Here is an 18,493-nt window from a genome sequence, read left to right on the forward strand (position 1 = left end):
CTCACAAAAGTGAAACACACAAAAAATATCTGCAGATTATATAGTAGGAATTCATAACATATCCAGTTTTTTAGATCAATCGTTAATCGAGTGTTAATTGAATCCAATCTTTATTTCTGTCTTTAATACGAATGAAAGTAATAATAAATATTTCTCTTAAGTTTCTCTAGTTTAATGAAAGTACAATTTTATATCTTCCATTAGTAACAAAATAAAATCAATATGTTTATTAATTGGATTTGTCTATTTAGTATCGAATAATGAATTTGAATTTAGTCATTCAAATTTTAGTTGAATTTAAGTTATTTTCAAAGGATTACAAGTTTTCCTTCAAACACTTTTCACCACCTTTATTTAAAATATGAAAATCTTCAGTAATTTTCTTAAAATTAAAATATTTAGAATACTTGAATATCTTCCAGAAATAATGAAAAGATTGAGTTTCATTAACTTTATCTATTTTTCTAGTTTTATTTCAAATAGTTTCAACACATTTATTTTCTGTTACTAAAAAAATTAAATCTGCAATAGTTCTTTTGACATTAAAATGTTGTTATTTAGAATACTTGAATCTTCATCTATTTTGAAAGAATTTAAGATTTATTTCAGATACTTTCTAAATTTAGAAAATTATTAATGAACAAACACTTTAATATCTTTCAGAGTGAAATAATTGAAATTTCAGTTACATTTATACCATTTTCAAAAATAATCTTGATTCTACATTTCTTTTAGATTCTTTCGGACATATGATTTATATCAGTTACAATTATTATTAATTTAATGGTAAAAGTGACTTACGCTTCTGAAAATCTTTGTAATTTCAAACCATTCACAATTAGAACATTGAATTAAATGCAAAGAAAAAATGTTGAAAATCCTGTATATTTTTTAAATTCTTAAAAATCAAGGGATTTTAAAAATAAAATTTTGTAAAATTTTTATTTTTAAATAACAGAAATTTCAGTTACATTATAGTCATTTTACAAGATTTTAGAAGATGTTTATTTTAGATTTATATCTAATTCAGAACATTTACAATATATTGATTTTTGAAAGATACAATTTGTTACATTTTCTGTCTACAAGTATTTGATCTAAAAGTCTTTATTCAATCTCTTATTTGTCTTGTACCATAGAATACTAAGTATAGAAGCAGTTGCATTTTTGTAGTTCAAAATTTAAAAAATTCATGCATTTCCATGTTTATTGTAAATATAAATCATAAAGTATTGATGTATCAAAATATCGAAGTACCATAGAATCAAAGTATCAAATCAAGTACCATTTTTCAATAATATACTAAAGTATCAAATTACAAAAGTATAAATGTATCAAGTACCATTTTTCCAAGTTTAATAATATACATTGAAATCGTTACTAATCTGCAGTCAAGTCTTCTGTAAAACTTCTTAAACACTTAACAAGTCACATAAACTAAATCTTAAGAGAAATAAATAATCTATGTTCAATTTCTAAATATCATTGATTCAAGATTTTTTGTAGATGCTTACAAATTGTTTACATCTGTTACACACATTATTAGTAGCCTTTTGGCTAAAGTTTCTACTACATCTTTATTGGCACATCAAACTGAGTGTTTAAAAAAAAGGTTCTTAAAGATAAACTACTTATACATGTGTTCGATTTTGAAATATCAATTACATATTTCCCAATGATATTCGCAATAAATTCACAAATGCTAACATCCATCTCTCCGGATGCGGAGCAGTAAAATATGAATGATTCTAATAATGATTCAACCCATGCATACGCTTTATTGCCAAGTCCTGGAAATATCACCGAAAGCCATGACAGATTTATCCCTTGCATCCAGCATAAATCGCCCGCACTTGATTTGATTATATACACAGTTCTCTCTCTCTCATTTTTCCGGCAATGCATCAATTCCTAACTATGTCCATTCAAATGGTAACTACCCATTGTGTCCTTTGCGTTATAATTTATTTCCACAGTCATCATTAGTTTTCTCTTTATGGAAAAAAAAATTGTTTTATATAGAAATATGCATCAAAAAAAATTGTATATACAAATTTGTTGTTGTTGTTGTTGATATTTTTTTTTGTTATTGTTGTTTGCCATTGCACCGTTGTGTGCATAATAGACAATGCAATCGTAAATAATGCAGTCTCCCTGAAATTAAATATATTACAGGTAGTGTATGAAAGCCGCATAACAAAAGCGTATATATATTTTGTTTTCTATTTTTTTTTAGCTCACGGGTTCAGACCGTGCGGTTAATTTTTATTTGTATATATCTCTTATGTGTGTGGTGTATTTTTTTGTTCTTATTCTTCTCTTCATTTGTGTACCGGCACACAACGGGGCGTTGCGTAACAGCAATCTATTCATAATTACGGCGTCTTTCGCTGTGCGGCTGCATTCGTGCAAATTGCTGCGCTTAAACTTGTTGTTTTTTTTTATGTAATCAATAATCGCGTGGGACGTCATCATCGTCTAAAGAAAGATTAACAGTTCGTTTATTTTCGAAGCATTTTCAATTAATCATCGCTCGTGTTCATTAGAGTTTTTTTTTTCTTATAATTATGTGAAACGTTAATTAAATCTTTGTGTTGTATTCTTTTAAAATCATTTATTATTTATAATCTGTTTTCATTCTTTGAGGATTGAAAAATGCGAAAAAATATAGAATACAAATTTTAATTACTTACATAATAAGACTAAATTAATCAATTGTTAAAAGTAAATTCTTTGTTTGATTTTTTATATTAATTGTTACAATTTCTGTGTATTATTTCTATATTTGCAACAAGTATTTGATATAAATGTCTTTATTCAATCTCTTATTTATGTTATACCATAAAGTATTGAAGGACCAAAGTATTAAAGAATTAAAATATAACTAAATTACCAAAGTACCAAAGTCTCATATCATATCATTTGCCATTTTTCAATATTAGTATCGAAGTATCAATATATCGAAATATCAAAAAATCAATGTACCAAAGTACCAACGTATCAATGCATCAATTACCATTTTTCCTAGTTCAATATTATATGTTTCATGCATTTCAAAGTTTATTCTAAATCATAAAGTATTGAAGTATAAAAGTATCAAAATACCAACATATCAAGTACCATTTTTCGATATTAGTATCGAAGTATCAAAATAACGATGTAGCAAAGAATCACTGTACCAAAGTACCAATGTATCAAGTATCGAAGTATCAAATAATTAATGTACCAATGTACATGTTTCCAAGTTTATTCTAAATATAAATCATAAAGTATTGAAGTATTGAAGTATCAAAGTATCAAAATACCAACGCATCAAGTACCTTTTTTCGATGAAAGTACCAAAGTATAAAAATTCCAAAGTATCAAGTACTGTTTTTCAATATTAGAATCGAAGTATCAAAAAATCAATGTACCAATGTACATGTTTCCAAGTTTATTCTAAAATTAAATCATAAAGTATCGAAGTATCAAAGAATCAATATACCAAAGTATCAAAATACTAACATATCAAGTATTGAAGTATCAATGTAGTAAGTACCATTTTTCCAAGTTCAATATTATAAATTTCATACATTTTCAAGTTTGCTGTAAATGTAAACATACATTCAAACATATATATCAATAATCTAAGAATTATAAAGATCTTGTTGTATAATTAATACTTATTTCATTTCTTCAAATATTATTTCAATTTCAGTTTATTAATAACAAATTATACGGAAATTTCATTTATTCCAGATTGTTATCAAAAAAATGTTCCAATTCCTATTGATTATCATTTTCACGTGACAAACGACTATGTTCGAACCTTATGTGTACTTTTTGAATTTGCTGATTGTTCAATTATTCTTAACTGACCTCAAATTATCTTTGAATCCTATAATAATAACGGATTTTCTAAATTTTATTTTTGTAAATAAAAGTATTGAAGTGTCATCCATATAGGGTTTAATGTTATTTCAAACTTTATCTCTTTGCGGTAAATAATTCAGAGTCAGTATTATTTATAAAATCGTTTAACGGTTAGCCTTTGAATCGAAATGGAGCAGGTATTTATTTCCACATTCTTCGAGTCGTTAGTTTTCTTTGCTCGTAGATTATCATTTTAAACTAGTTGCAGCAATTTGGACATGATTCACTCGATGAGTTTTTTTGTTCTTGTTCTGCCCAAGTAATTTAATTGCAAATGAGGAACCGAGAATAAACGGTTGTGCTCACGTCCCCATAAGGAAAAAGCAATTTTCCTCCCCTTTTTATCTCTCTCTATCTTCTCTCGTCTTTTTCATCAACATCGAGTTGCAGCAGGCAGCCTCGCCTTTCACAGTTTGCTCGATTGTTATTATCTCTAAGTACAGGAGTGTTGTGTTCTACTCTACGTACATACAAATCCTGCATGCCTCTATGTAAGAGTATATATATATCTATATACGTGTATACACAGTTTCCGCTGCACTATTGTTGCGTAACCTTGACTGACACAATTAATCGCGTTTGCGTAACACACGGTAGCGCGCGCGCGGATGGGAACGAACGTACGTACGTAAGACAGTTAGCTTAACAGTTTATTATAGGCATCGTTACGTAAACGGCGAGAGCGGCGCAGGAGATGCGAGAACGGACGCGCCGCCGATGTTCGACAGGTTACAAACAAGATTTACATAAGATCGCACGAAAATAGTAAAAGGAAACGGATTTCCAAATGCAATCTTTTGCCTTTCGGTTGGGTCATAGCTCGTTTAACGAAGTGGATGAGATCCAGGACGCGCTGCTGTTCCTTTCGCGGAAACGGATTTATGTTGTTGTACTAGTATAGAAGTACACTGTTAAGAAAAATCCGAAAAGTTTCCTTAATGCAAACGACTATAAGTTTCGTAATAGCAAGCAGATAAATAACATCTTTATTAAATAACCAACAAACAAGTACACTTTGGCGTTATTGGTACAAGTTTTTCAGCTTACGATAAACTTTTTAAGAAGTTAATATAAAAAAATAAGTTATGACTACACAAAATTCAATTATATTGATACATTACATAGTACAACGTAAAATAACTTAAAAAGTTAAAATGTAAATCTTCCAGTTATTACATATTTCTTTTGATTTTCAATAATTGAATGAGTTAACATTAATAAAAAATATAAACAAATTCACTCATTTTTAGACTCTTTTGTTAAATTATATAAGATTCGACATAACCAAAGACGTAAATGCTGTCCGTCAGGTGAATGTGACAGGCACCGATTTGGTTTCGCTGACTTTGATCCATTTATATCTCACCATTGCATAAGGAGTTAAAATTAGTAACGTTTACACAACGCTGAAAAGTGCATTAATAAAGCGCAAGGCCAAACGAGACCTGGTCTCAGGTGATTTCATTGCGACAAACGAAACAAATAATTAAAAAAAAAAACTCTTTAATTGGATTGCACAGAAACTTTCCTTTCTTTTTCTTCTTATTTCCAAGTTTTAGATTGGATTTATTTTGGTTTCGCTTCCTTATTTTTTTTTCTTATTCAGATGTTACATTTATTGGTTGTAATTGCATGCCGCTACTGGCTGCAAGTTTTCTGTTCTGAATGTTTAATGGATGTGTCTGATGTATGTGAGTTGTGTGTTTGTCCAAGGTTGATGGCGGCACACTTTTAAATGCACTGAATAGGCAAGGTCGTGCACTGTACTACGAACCATGCGATACTTACTACATAGTAAATAAATGACTAAGTTTCCCTCTCGCCCGCCGCCTCCAACATTCAGCTCTTCCCGCTTTACACACACTCGCACTATTTGTTTACATTCCATTTGGGGGGCAGACCACGTGCAAATAGCTCATTAATCGCATCGGTCTCTGTGCTCGGACGGCGGAGCGCAGTTCGCACGCTCTCCGTACTATATAGTATGTGGTGGTAGTAGTAGTAGTAGTAACCCGTTACATGCCTTCGTACATCCATCCATACCCGTGCACACACACACAAACGCTCGAGCTCACATAAAATATATCAAAGCGTTTCATTTAATACCCGCCAGATTTATGGTGCACATAAATTGCGTTATATAACCCATATTTGGGACCATAACTCATTCACACCTAGAAGGAAACACGGGGAGGAAGACCGTGGGCCTCGCTTCTTACCGTCGTCGTTATTCATCCGAGTCTCACGATCAACTCACAAAAAGTTCTTTTTTTTCTTCTTCTTCTGTTTCTCTCCACATCTAACTACATACATTTAAGCCGAGCACTTATACTTCTTGACCATAAATATCTTCGAAAACTGATTTACATAATTAGTAGGCATGCACAATGTAGTAAGTCTTCTTTTAGAAACACTTAGTAATTTGACTTTCCCATTCAATAAAAAAAAATATATTACGCATAGCTCTTACAAACGTATGTTATAATTTATGAAAGCACTTAAAAGATTATCTCAAGCTTATGAAATGTAATTTGATACACGCAGTTCCACATGGTTCAACACTTTAATAAACTTATTCATATAATAATTTGAGATTCAATATGTCTACTTTTGTAAACTTCTGATAAATCTTAAAATGTACCAAATTTTATGTATATTTACCCATATTTTTACACTTCTTCAATATTTACTTAAAAATATTTCAAATATAAAAAAAGAATTTAGCAAATTTACCTTATGTAATATTTCTTTAATAAACTTACGAGTCTTTGAACGAGAGATGCAAAGTAATGATGATCTATGCATTTTCTCAAACTTTCTTACTAATTAGCATCCTGGTTCTCAGCCACTTTATGCAATTTTCCAATCATTTATTTCGCTTCGCATTAAATGTATACACTTCTTTTCTGTTTGTTTGCTTCACTTTGCACTTGCATCCAAGCAAGTCTTTCTTCTTCGACTTCGTTTTCTGTAATCCTCGCCTACGATAATTGCATTTTAATGCGACCATTCGGGATTCACGCCTCGCACTCCACCGAGTGTCTCTCTCCGAAATGCTAATGATTTTATAATAAGATAATCCACGGGAAAACCGACCGTACACACACACACCGTTCGTCTTTATCGTTTCGCGTGTGGTCTAATGGTGTTTAAATCGTCGCCTACGAAAAGGGCAAATGAGCCACCTCATCTCCTCGCAATCTTCATCACCTTTAATAAAAATTAACTACATCCCATAATTGCTTCTTGAAATCACTTTAGGAAATTATTTGAAAAAAAAGAAAATTATACTTTGTTCTCATGAAAGAACTTAAAGACTAGTAGAATTTTGAAACATTAACTATTAGTTTCTATGATTATTATCCTTCCTCCTCTTTGGTAAATAGATCATGAATTAAATAATCATACAGATCAAGGCTTAACCTTGGGTCATAAAATGACAGCTGTCACCTTGTGTCAAACTACAAATATGTTGGGTCGAGAAAAGCTGATTAAGTAATTATAATATAGATTTTCAGGTATTAAGAAATATAAAATTTAGACTTTATGTTAAAATATTTAATAAAATGTTTATGCAATTTAAATGTAATTGAAAACACTAATTTGTTAATTAATTATCTAAACTTTTCATTTGCAAAATTCTTCTATTACATAATGCAGTTATTTTTATGCAAAGTAAAATTTATGATATACATAAAAAAAACATATACAAAGTGCTATTAACTACAGTCTTTCCGCCTTTCATTTTATGTTAGAAATGATCAAATTATATAACTTGATTTATAGAAAATCCGTTGACAAACTTGAAAATATTGATGTAAAATGAGACTTAAATTGAGATTATAAATAATGTTTTCTGATAATTAACAATAAAATTGATGTTGCTATGGAAATGATTGATTGAATTGCATAATTTTACCTGTTGAAAGAGAGTGATGGAAAAGTTGAAAATTATTATGTATTTGTTAAACCATAAACGATAATTGTATGTTATGTTAGAAGTGTTTGACGTTTGGGAACAGTTTGTTGGAGGATTGATGTGGAAAAGACACCTAATTACAGTTTTACGTAACATTGTTCCCAGTTGAAATTGAGCGGTGGAGGGAAAACGGTTTTGCATAATGATAATGTTGATTCATGTCGCGGGGGGGTGGTGGAAATATTCGCAAATTATTCATGCCTCTTCCACGAAACGTTTTCTCTCGACGAAGCCTCTAATTACCTCTTCTGCGTCTGTAATCATATTTTCTTCGAATCGGAATCCATAAATAACGGAAGAATAGAAGGAAGGAATCGATGCGGGGCGCGTGTTTCGTTCCATTTGGAATGCCCTCTCTCGAATGTAACGTCTAGACAACGCCAGTCGCTTTTGTTTGCCTAAATAAATAATGGAAGCAAGTGAACCGTGTTTTTGTCTTGTAGGAGCCTTTAAAGGGATGCTCCAACTCTGCGCAACTTTCAAGGGCTTTTAAAGGGAAAGAGCTCGAATCCCGCTGACATATTCGAACCGGAGCAGACTTGAACTTCTTTTCTTTTCCTCCCTCTTTCATTTCATCATTTCTTTTTTCGTATACACCATCAGCTCGTTATTCTGTTCCCTTCTTGTTCTTGTTGTTTCCTTCCATCTGCCATGGAAATCCGTTTTCGCGCCGCGCTTTGGCATTGATTGATATTTGCTGCCGAACGAATATAGGCTGTCTCCTCCTCTCAGCAACCCTTTTCGGCGGCTCACGTCCTTTGTGATCAATTTCGTTGTAAATGGGAAAAGCCGGTTTTAAATGAGCGCGAAACCATCATAAATTATTCAATAAAAAAGAAAATTGTCGTGACTCATAATGCGTTTCATTCGAAACGAAAAATTAATTTATATAATAAAAAAAATAAACTGGTAAATCCAAGTTCTATTGTGCAAATCATCATTCTTTACATTCGTATAATGAGTGTTATTAATTATACGTTTTGTTAAAAAACGATACAAGACACCGCAACCATTAATCATGTTGTCTTCTAACACTGAAAAATTACATTTACTTAATTAAATTGCGATGCTGTAAGTGTAATAGAAAAGTGCATAAAAATATTAGTATTCTGTAAAAGCGCTGTGGATATGCACGGATGCTTTTGAAGACGTTCGCTGTCATCCATATTTAGTGATGTTTCTAAAAGGGTTTTTTTTTTTAAATGTCATCCTGTCCGTCGCGTCGTGAAAATATAAATTCCCTCGGCTTTTTGGTCCTCTCTCCTAAAAGGAATACAATATACATCATTCTACGTGATATGTGAAATTGGACGTACAGTTATTTGGGTATATTGTCAGCCTTTTTCTCTTAAGCGTTCCAAAACGTACATTTTTTATACACTCTCTAAATATTTTACTTTATACCTAATACATTTTTGATAATTCTTTAAAATTTTACATTAATAATTATTATAACCTACAAACCTTTGTATTTCCAAATTCTTTCAGTTACGTGTAATGTTTTATTATGTGTAAATGTTTGTTGAAGATCATTTTACAAATATCATTATTTGAATATCCTATTTTTTCTTATCCGCGGAACAAATCTTCAAATATAAATAAAGTTACAAGTTGTTATGTTAATGATAAAATATTAATACTGTTTCAAACTTTATAATACCCTAATTCCTAATTACTAATTAATTCAACATTTACATATGTGAATTACATAATTACAACGTAATCCTGTAATTATTCTAATATATGCAACATAATCCAAATTGTATGGGGCAATTTGTTAAAATATTATATTTTGTGCAACTGTCGTCTGAAGGTGTGTATTTTGTTTATATATTGAATTGACATGATTACTTCTAATTTAAACGCAAATTACACGATTACCGCTAATGCTAGAATTATACCAATATATGTAATTTATTCCGCATAGCTTCCGCTCTAAAATGCAAATTCAAAATACTTTGTACCTATGATATATTTCTTGTATTACTCCAAAAACATCGCATTTTCCAGATTTACTTAGAAATTTGACAGACAAATAACAAATCTTCTATGTGAAATACCAATAGATGGCAGAATAGGGCCATAATGCTTTTTAAAAATCAATTACACAGTAAACCAAATCAATCTAGTATAAAAGAAAAAAAATGATTTGGAAAAATTTGATTAGATTCAAAAAGTTATTGGCATTAATTATAACAAGCATAATTTGTCAAGTGTGTAACAAATTTTATAGGTAATATTTGTAAATATTTTGTCTGTTTCTTCTTATTGGACTCACCGGGTATAAAAGTTTTGGTACCGCTGGCGCAGAAAGGGGAATTCCCAATTTCTAATACCAGCGGCGCCCTCTGTGGCGCACAGCAGGAACTATAAAAGTACACACATCCAGCTGACGATGGCAGGAATGTGTTGCCATCGGCGTTAATGCACTTTGCATATTCCAATTAAGGACTGCACGATGCTTATGCATATGCATTGTTAATCTACTAAATGGTATATATCCTCACTCCAATTAGTCATACCTCACGTGCGAATCATCCAAACGAAAAGTCGAGAGAATCTCGGAAAACCGCGCGCGCGCAGCCATTTCGGAATAAACAACGAAACGTGTACATTGCGTTTCGTGGAAAACAGTATTAATGAAAAACAACAACAGTATGCAAAGTGGGATGATGTGTTCATTTAATTTTTTTTTTGTTCGCGAAAAAACATGATTATTCCCGGTGCGCGCCGGTTTCGCATGCGGAGTGTCAAGTACGAGATGAGAGAATGTGCGTAGAGGTCTGCTCGCACATGATGGCCTCGGATCTAATTGCTATAGCAACTGGCTAAATGAAAAGAGGATGATGAAAGGATAAAACAAGGAGCAAGGAGTGGGGAACACGCACAGCTTCGCAATTGGTCGATGAAGATGTGGGCGGAGCTGTGGACGCAGCGGCCATCATGGATTCGATGACGTAATTGGCTCGCTGTATGGTGGCGCCGCCGCCCGCGGTTATTGATTTGTTTGCTCTGTAATCCGGTTCATAGCCCGGATTTCACCTTGGAGTCACCTTCGCATCGCCAGTGGCAATATTTTTCCCCTCCTTTCCTTGTTGTTTCGCGTTCGCTTTCTTTTCGCCAGGATTCCGCATTTCCTTCTTTTTTACATTTCTTCCTTATTTTTTTCTTTTCTTTGCGACTTGTTTGTTTCGCGCTGCGCAAAGTTTCGCTCGCAATTTCGCAAACTTTTCGGGCGATGTTGATGGTGATGCGATCCTCGGCAACACCTGCTGTGGGCGCTCTTTTATGCGCTGCACCATGCCAGACATTAGATTCGTGGAATGCAGCCAGCAGGATATGTGCATGCATATGAATAGGCCTCTGCTTAATATGCATGCAACGCTTAATTATATAAGCCATGAATAACAAACAATTCTGTTTTACGTTTCATTGCGTACCACCATTGCCGGGAATAGAGAGAAGGATAGACTGAGAAATTGCATTACAGCAACAGAGAGAGAGAGAGCTGGAGCGAAACCGCGACTGAACTGAAATTTCCACATCCCAGGGAGACGGAACGGATTTAATTAAAACAGAGATTCCTTCTGATTGCCTACACTCTACACCATTGTTATTTCCATTCTTTTATTCCGACACACCAATTCCAATAGTTTTTTCTTTCTTTCCGTTTAAAAAACGTACGTGTAAAACTTATATAATATACTAGACCCGACAGGATTAAGAGCGATTAAGAATACAATTGCTTGTCAAATTATAATACTTCCTGTTATGACATCAATTGAATGAACATAGCTTTTTGTCTCTAATTTAACCCAATTTATAAATAATTGACACTATAACATAACAATAATAAATATTTTGATAATCAAAATTAATTTTGGTAATTTTTGAGCTTAATTTTAAAAAATTATTAAAAATTAACAGAATTAAATTTAATCTGTAATTTATCCAAAATTATTCTAATACAGTCTAAGTTCAGCAAACTAATATCAACCATGACCCAACCTAAGCAAACATGATCTAACCCAAATTAATATTACGTAACTTCACTTAATCTACATAAATCTCCAATTTCAGCTAACTTTTACTCTAACTAATGGAAACATTATTCCAATTAATATTATACTTATCATTTATATCACAGGCTAAAATTTCTTAATTGGGACGTTTATCAAATGTAAACTTTTACAATATTTATTAGAAAAACTATCTTGTCCCTACAGCGTTTTCTCTAAAGTTTGAAAATTATGAAATGTGTGCACGTTGCAAGCAGTAAATTGATACACCGCGTTAACAATGCATTCTTTCGACGTTGCTTTTTTTTTTTCGTGCAGGGAGAGCAGGGAAATCCCTACGGTACTACGTGTGTTTATTATGCATGCATATGCATATATAATTGGAAAGAATGTTCGGTGGGAGGAGAGAGCTTCGCCGCTTCCTGGTATTATTTTTATGCGGGTTTTCAGATAAAATTGTTGCTCGTTCTATATAAACGGTCCGAGCAGTGGATTCTATATTTAAATTTTGCGGCAGGATAAATTATTGCACTACACTACACGAATCGATGTTCATTTGATAAACGTCCACGCATAAATCACAGAAAACCAGACGTCAGAGAGCGCCGTTTTCCTATTCAATTAACGCGAAATAAAAAAATATTTATAAAAAGAACACACAAATTCTTGAATTTGTTGCTGTTACGAAATCGTTTACATCTTTTATTTACTTATACAATTTCGACAAGGTTCAAAGTTCAAACCAATTCACAACTTTTGTGTGTGTGTATTTTTGTGAGTTCCGATTCTATTTGTAGATTCCTGATTTATTGATGGTTCGGTAATAAAAAAAAATATTGCTTTGATATTTTATGCACGATCAGAATGGAATTATGCTAGGAATACGCCATTTCATCATTTAATAGAACTGCTGGAATTCAGTTAAATCCGGGGCTTACAATTTCTGAATAATACATTCCATTTCAGTAGTTTCAAATAATCATGGAAAAGCTCCTACACAAATGCAAATTGTTTAAAATTCATTGATTTCCAAAACAAATTTATTAGCGTTAGCGTCTAAAAGATACTAATGTTTATAGCAAATGTTAGGATCACGAATGAACAAATATATACACGTAAATCAATTACGTCAGTAATGATAGTGGTATTAATGGGAAATGCATGAGCGATGTGTCGATATCGATCTTTAGCGATTTCCATTAAGATTTTTCATACTGTAACCTTGAATGCGGGAATGCCAACATGTTGCTGATTTTGCGGAGACGATAAGGGGGATACAAACACATACACGTTGGCGAGATGGCCGTGTGCTTGAACTAACGACTCCTGGGAGTGCTGATCTTTGCAGCAAAGGCAGCTCGTTTATATACGCATAAATGGATGATTACAATGCATCTAAATCACGCCAGATGCATTAATAGCAAAGCTTGCTGCATTAAGAACACAGCTGGGTGTAGCTGTCTGTGTCTTCCCGCCATTCTCAGGTTTCCAGTGAATCGCAAATTTCATGCGAAGTTTGCTCAATGGAACTTTAATCTTTTTGTTTGCATACTACAAAATATTTGATTGTGGGAAGTTTATATAACATTTCAATATCGAAATCTCGACTATGTCAAAATCCCGACTATATCGAAATCCCGACAGTGTCTTTTATTATTATAAATTTCTACAATAACATTTTTATGGTAGTCGGGATTTTGATATAGTCGGGATTTCGATATAGTCGGGATTTCGAACGTCGGGATTTCAATAGACGGTCTTTCGGTTGTCGGGCTTGCGATATACACCCAATTTGCACATAAACAAGTCAGATTTGTTAGGACACGTTCGATTTGTTTTGGTTAACTCTATTTAATTCAAATTCAGTGACAGATAAAAATGAAAAATTATGGTATTAAAAAATGAGAACAACAATGATAATCTATTGAATGATCCACGAATCCTGACTTAATCTAATGGCTTCATAAATTAAATATTACCTAATTTTGCTCAATCAAAGTTAAATTGCCTAACTTTATAATGATAGTAATTAGTAATGGTGATAGTAGTAGTGTAGTAATTATGGGTTAACTTAGTTTAGGTTAGATGCACATGATTCCAATAATCAATTTAATAGTAAATCATTAGAATTATTATGTTAAGGTGATTTAGACAATGAAAATTAATAGAATTAATCAACTTTAATTAGATATAGAATTTGATGATGTTATAACATTAAAATTTTAAATAATTTTAATGATATGAGATCATAAAATGAGTTTATTGTTGGCATTTTATGTCAAAAGGCAAACATGTTAATGAAAGTGGTGGTAAGAAAGTAGGTGCATATGGATAATAGACTTCATTTGTTTCGGAGGTATAGATCCGAGCGTTGTCATTGGAATGACCTCTATAATCTAGGATGCACGATCGTGTGTGTACGTACACTACGTTGTGTGTGTTCGAGATATAAGGCGAAAAAATGCGGAAACATAATTTATTTGAACGCGATTACTTTGTCCTTGGTTCCGTTTTGCGCGAGGATCAAACTAATTCCAAATGTCAACGTAGACTACTCATGCACGCACACGAACACCCATCCATGCACGTTACGTTACGTAGGGTAATGGATATAACACAGAAACGTTAATCGCGCAATAAAATTGCACTGTCAGCGCCAGCACAGATAACGAGAGGAATAAAAGTAAAAATAAAAGAGGAATTTAACTAGAGCGTTGCCGGTAATTTACGATAGTGCCAACCGAAATGGAAGGGGAGAGAAATAGAGAAAAAAAAACAAAAAATAAATGAAACGGAAGACAGTGTCTCTCGTGCGGACAGTGAAAGTGTGCTATTTATTTTTAGGTGGAATCGACGATGTTGGTTGGCATGCCTGACGCCAATCCTGAATTTATTTATTATCGCAACAATATTCATATTTTCCATGCTTCGCGTGCTTTATAAATAGGCCTTTGGCGACTGGAATAGCGGCGATAAATTTCGTTTGTTTTTTTCGGAGGAGCGCGGATGTGGGACACGCGAGATCTGGCATCCTCCCTAGGCTGTTTTCGCACAATTGACACGCCATCTAGCGGAACGCGACATCAACTATTTTTGACAACCTATTTTCTTAACATATATTTGTATTTATACTGAAGAAACAGAAATAAATAAATTCAGAAGTAACGAAAAGTTTCGGCCTTGGCCCCGGGGCTCTCGTTCTTGCAAAATCACGTAACAGTATTTTATGCAAATTTCGCGCTCGACGCGAGGAGGAATGGAAATAAATTTCGCAGACAATGCCTCGCGGATGGCGAGAGGCGAGCTGAAGCCAATCGAAGGCGGCTGTGGCGGCGACGACGCTCATTCACTTCTCTAATAATAAATTCCTTGGCCGATGGCCAAAACGAAAAGCGAGACAGTTTCAAGAAGAAGAAGAAAAAAAGAAGCAATATGAACGTTACATAAAGCGCGGAGCCAATAAAAATGCGTGCGTCGTGTGTGTATTATGGTTCGAGCGCATTTTATTTATGATCTCACCCCGGCCCGGCCTTGGCTTTAATATTATTATCGCATGCAACTTATTCAAAGTGTTTATATGCTAAACAATGTGCTGTGTCTCTTACATTTTTTTTGTCTACTCTTGGAAGTATCCTTCGCATGATTATTTACGTTAAACTATTCTTTGTTAAATAGTTCACTCACCTCACAACATTTTTTTTCCTATCGATAGAAAATAGTAAAAGCTACTTACTTCTTGTAACATTTTCATGGTTTTTATATTAAATTTGGTGCTTCTCTGATCTTTATTCAGTATGCTCAAACTAATCAAGTCTTTATTAATTAATTCAATATTTTTATTTTTACATAAATTAATTGAGATTTCTACTGCTGGTTAATCATAAATCTTATTTTTACTTAATCATTGCTACACACAACTTATTCAACATTTTCAATTAAAAAATAAAGGTATTTTATTTCATAACTTCTGGTTATAGTAATTGATATACATTTGAGTGTACTTCTTGTGACTTAAGAGATATGCAAGTCACCTATGCAAATGTCACACGTTGCTTAACTTTCTGTAAGCTGTCAAATATCAAGAAGACGATACATATGTTAAATTATAAATGTGTTGGTTCAAAGTGAAAATACGCAATGATAAATTACATATGGTAAAACATGTATGCACACAGTATTTGCTTGAGTGCCGCTAGATTGTTAAGGCTATGAAAAATAAAGAAATAAAACGTTAAAGATTACTCATATGAAAGAAATAAAGAAGTTGTTCTGAGCGGTACTTCTTGCATGTGAAGAATTTCGCGACTGTAGTATTTCTTTCTTGCTCGCTCTTTCAATTTCTCGTTTTTTTTGGGTGTGGGAATATCCATTGGTAAGTGAGGCTTAGAGAGTCTATTTACGTGAGAGTATGTAATTATTTACGGGGTTGGTCCGAGAGAGGCGGGCCGCGCGGCGCATGCAAATCGGGCGCCGAATACGCGGACTGAATCATTAAAATTCCCCCCCGAAGTACATATAATATAAGATTAAGGATAAGAGAGGTTCGTGTCCGGTAATACAAATAGAGGATTTCCTCTATCTCTGAGCAATTAAGGCGATGCAGCAGCGCAGACGAATCTTCCAAAAACGGGAACAAAATCAGAGAGTTTTGATGATATTTGCATTCATCTCATCTAATCTTCATATCTATATCAAATTAAAAAAGAAGATATTTTTTCAAGTAAACGTTGTCTATAACAAAATAGTATTTTTTAAGCTGATGATAACTGAAAACTTGGTAATTCAATATATAATCAGGAATTGCTGTACAACCGCAACGGTTGTTGAGTATATCTGAAGTATCAACTTGTTGAGTCTACGACAGCTCCTGTTTGTATTGCGATTTTGTAGTCGCGTTAAAGGAAATCATTATGTGCATTACGATGGTAAAGCAAGATTGGTGTTGTTGATCGAACAACGGCGGATTTCCCGAAGTTGAAAATCTGCAAAATCGATTGAAGCATATCGAGCGGTACGTGAGAACGTAATGCGCCAATGCAGAGGTCATTTGAAAGTCACCGTTCTTTAATGCTTATCGTTTTTTTCTGTTGTTGTTGCAGGTGCTGGTGGAATATGACGATGTCGAGTGGCACAGGAGGGAATGGATCAGCATTTACAAAGACAGCCTGTTCCACGTGTTCATGGTGGAGCAGGCCCTTTGCTGGGCAGAAAGGACGAGCGACCCCTTCGCCCACACAAAGGGCTCCCTGCTGTGGCCAGCATTCGTAAGTACCACGAACACCCTTATTATTTATTCCAATCTGTTTTTTTCCGCATTATAAGTTCGTTCAACTCGTATCTAATCAGATTCGTAGCTCGAAAACCGCGGTGACTCAAACCGTGTTTATATAATTTTCCGCGATTACGGTGAAAATTAATGCACTTATCGCATGCCAATAAATATACGTACCTGAGGCGAAAAGGGAAAGAAAAAAATATTAATAAATAAAGAACGGTATAAGTAAATAATCGGAGTACCGCAGTGAGCTTGTAATAAATGTGTGTCTCGTTTCGAAGGTCGAACTTTCAATTTAGCCAATATCACTCACACTGCTGTTGTGTGTGTGCTGTATTTATTTTATACATGCTATGCGTTCGCTCTACGGACAATTCACATTACATCCAGTTTTGCGTTTACGTATTCCGCGGCGCACTTTCACGCCTTATGAATATGAAATGGCTTGAGTATTATTATAACCGAACGATTCTTCGATAAAGAAGGAAAGGCAAACAGTAAAAGAACGAGGCACGAAGCGTTAATATTATTCCATCGTCTGATTCCATCCACACGCAAAACGAATGAAGAAACTCATTTTCGGGTACGGTTTCGTGTTTATGCTGCTAGCTGCCATCACATCACATCATTCTCATTGAAATATTCCGTTTATGTATGTAGTTTGTATAAAACTCTTTGTGTCACGATTTCCAAATTTAAGTCATTTATATAACTTCTTTTTAGTACGTATCCTTAAGTGTTTAAGATTCAGAATAAATTCTTATGTTTTCCAATTGGAATCTTTAATCTCCAAGTTTCACTTACTAATATTCAGATTTAACAATCTTAATTACAATAGTTGTTACTCTTAGTCATACATTAGTTAACTTAAAAAAAAATGTGATGATACTTCAAGTTGTATCAAAAGTGGTTTTCATTTTTTAGTCTTCAGGAATCTTGTTTTATGCTCAATCTTCATTGTGTTGTTTATGAAACATCAAGTACTTGATGGAAGACATCCATCGTTGTAGGTTACACTAATAATACCATTAAGGTGTTTTATATCCGACGACTACTTTGTTGCCTTAATTATGATGATGCATTATGTTCACGGTTGAAGTCTGCAGACGTCTGATTGAAATATGCTCGAAGGCAATGTAATAAAAACGAGCGATAATAGTAGTTATTTCAAAGTAGTACACTTTGCATACGAAACGAGGAAATGGGAGCGAAAAGAGAAAGAACAACAATCCATTATCGCTAGGAATGAGTTACTATTTCGTTGACTGTCGCGTAAGATGAGATTAAAAGGATTGCGCCAGCCTTGGA

At 33.4% G+C, this 18,493-nt stretch overlaps 1 protein-coding gene across 1 annotated transcript in view; it reads left to right on the forward strand.

Annotated features, from left to right (window-relative positions):
• The window catches only part of LOC108558856 (probable JmjC domain-containing histone demethylation protein 2C), a gene marked incomplete at its 3' end in the record, with an annotated part of 105,700 nt that overhangs the window by 45,505 nt on the left and 41,702 nt on the right, over nt 1–18,493 (forward strand). Inside the window, exon 2 of the mRNA XM_017915891.1 lies at nt 17,010–17,174. Coding sequence (XP_017771380.1) covers nt 17,010–17,174 — 165 coding nt within the window. The remainder of the gene's footprint in view (nt 1–17,009; nt 17,175–18,493) is intronic.

Source organism: Nicrophorus vespilloides, unplaced genomic scaffold (genome assembly GCF_001412225.1).
Source record: "Nicrophorus vespilloides isolate i.1.1-1 unplaced genomic scaffold, Nicve_v1.0, whole genome shotgun sequence".
NCBI lineage: Eukaryota > Metazoa > Arthropoda > Insecta > Coleoptera > Silphidae > Nicrophorus > Nicrophorus vespilloides.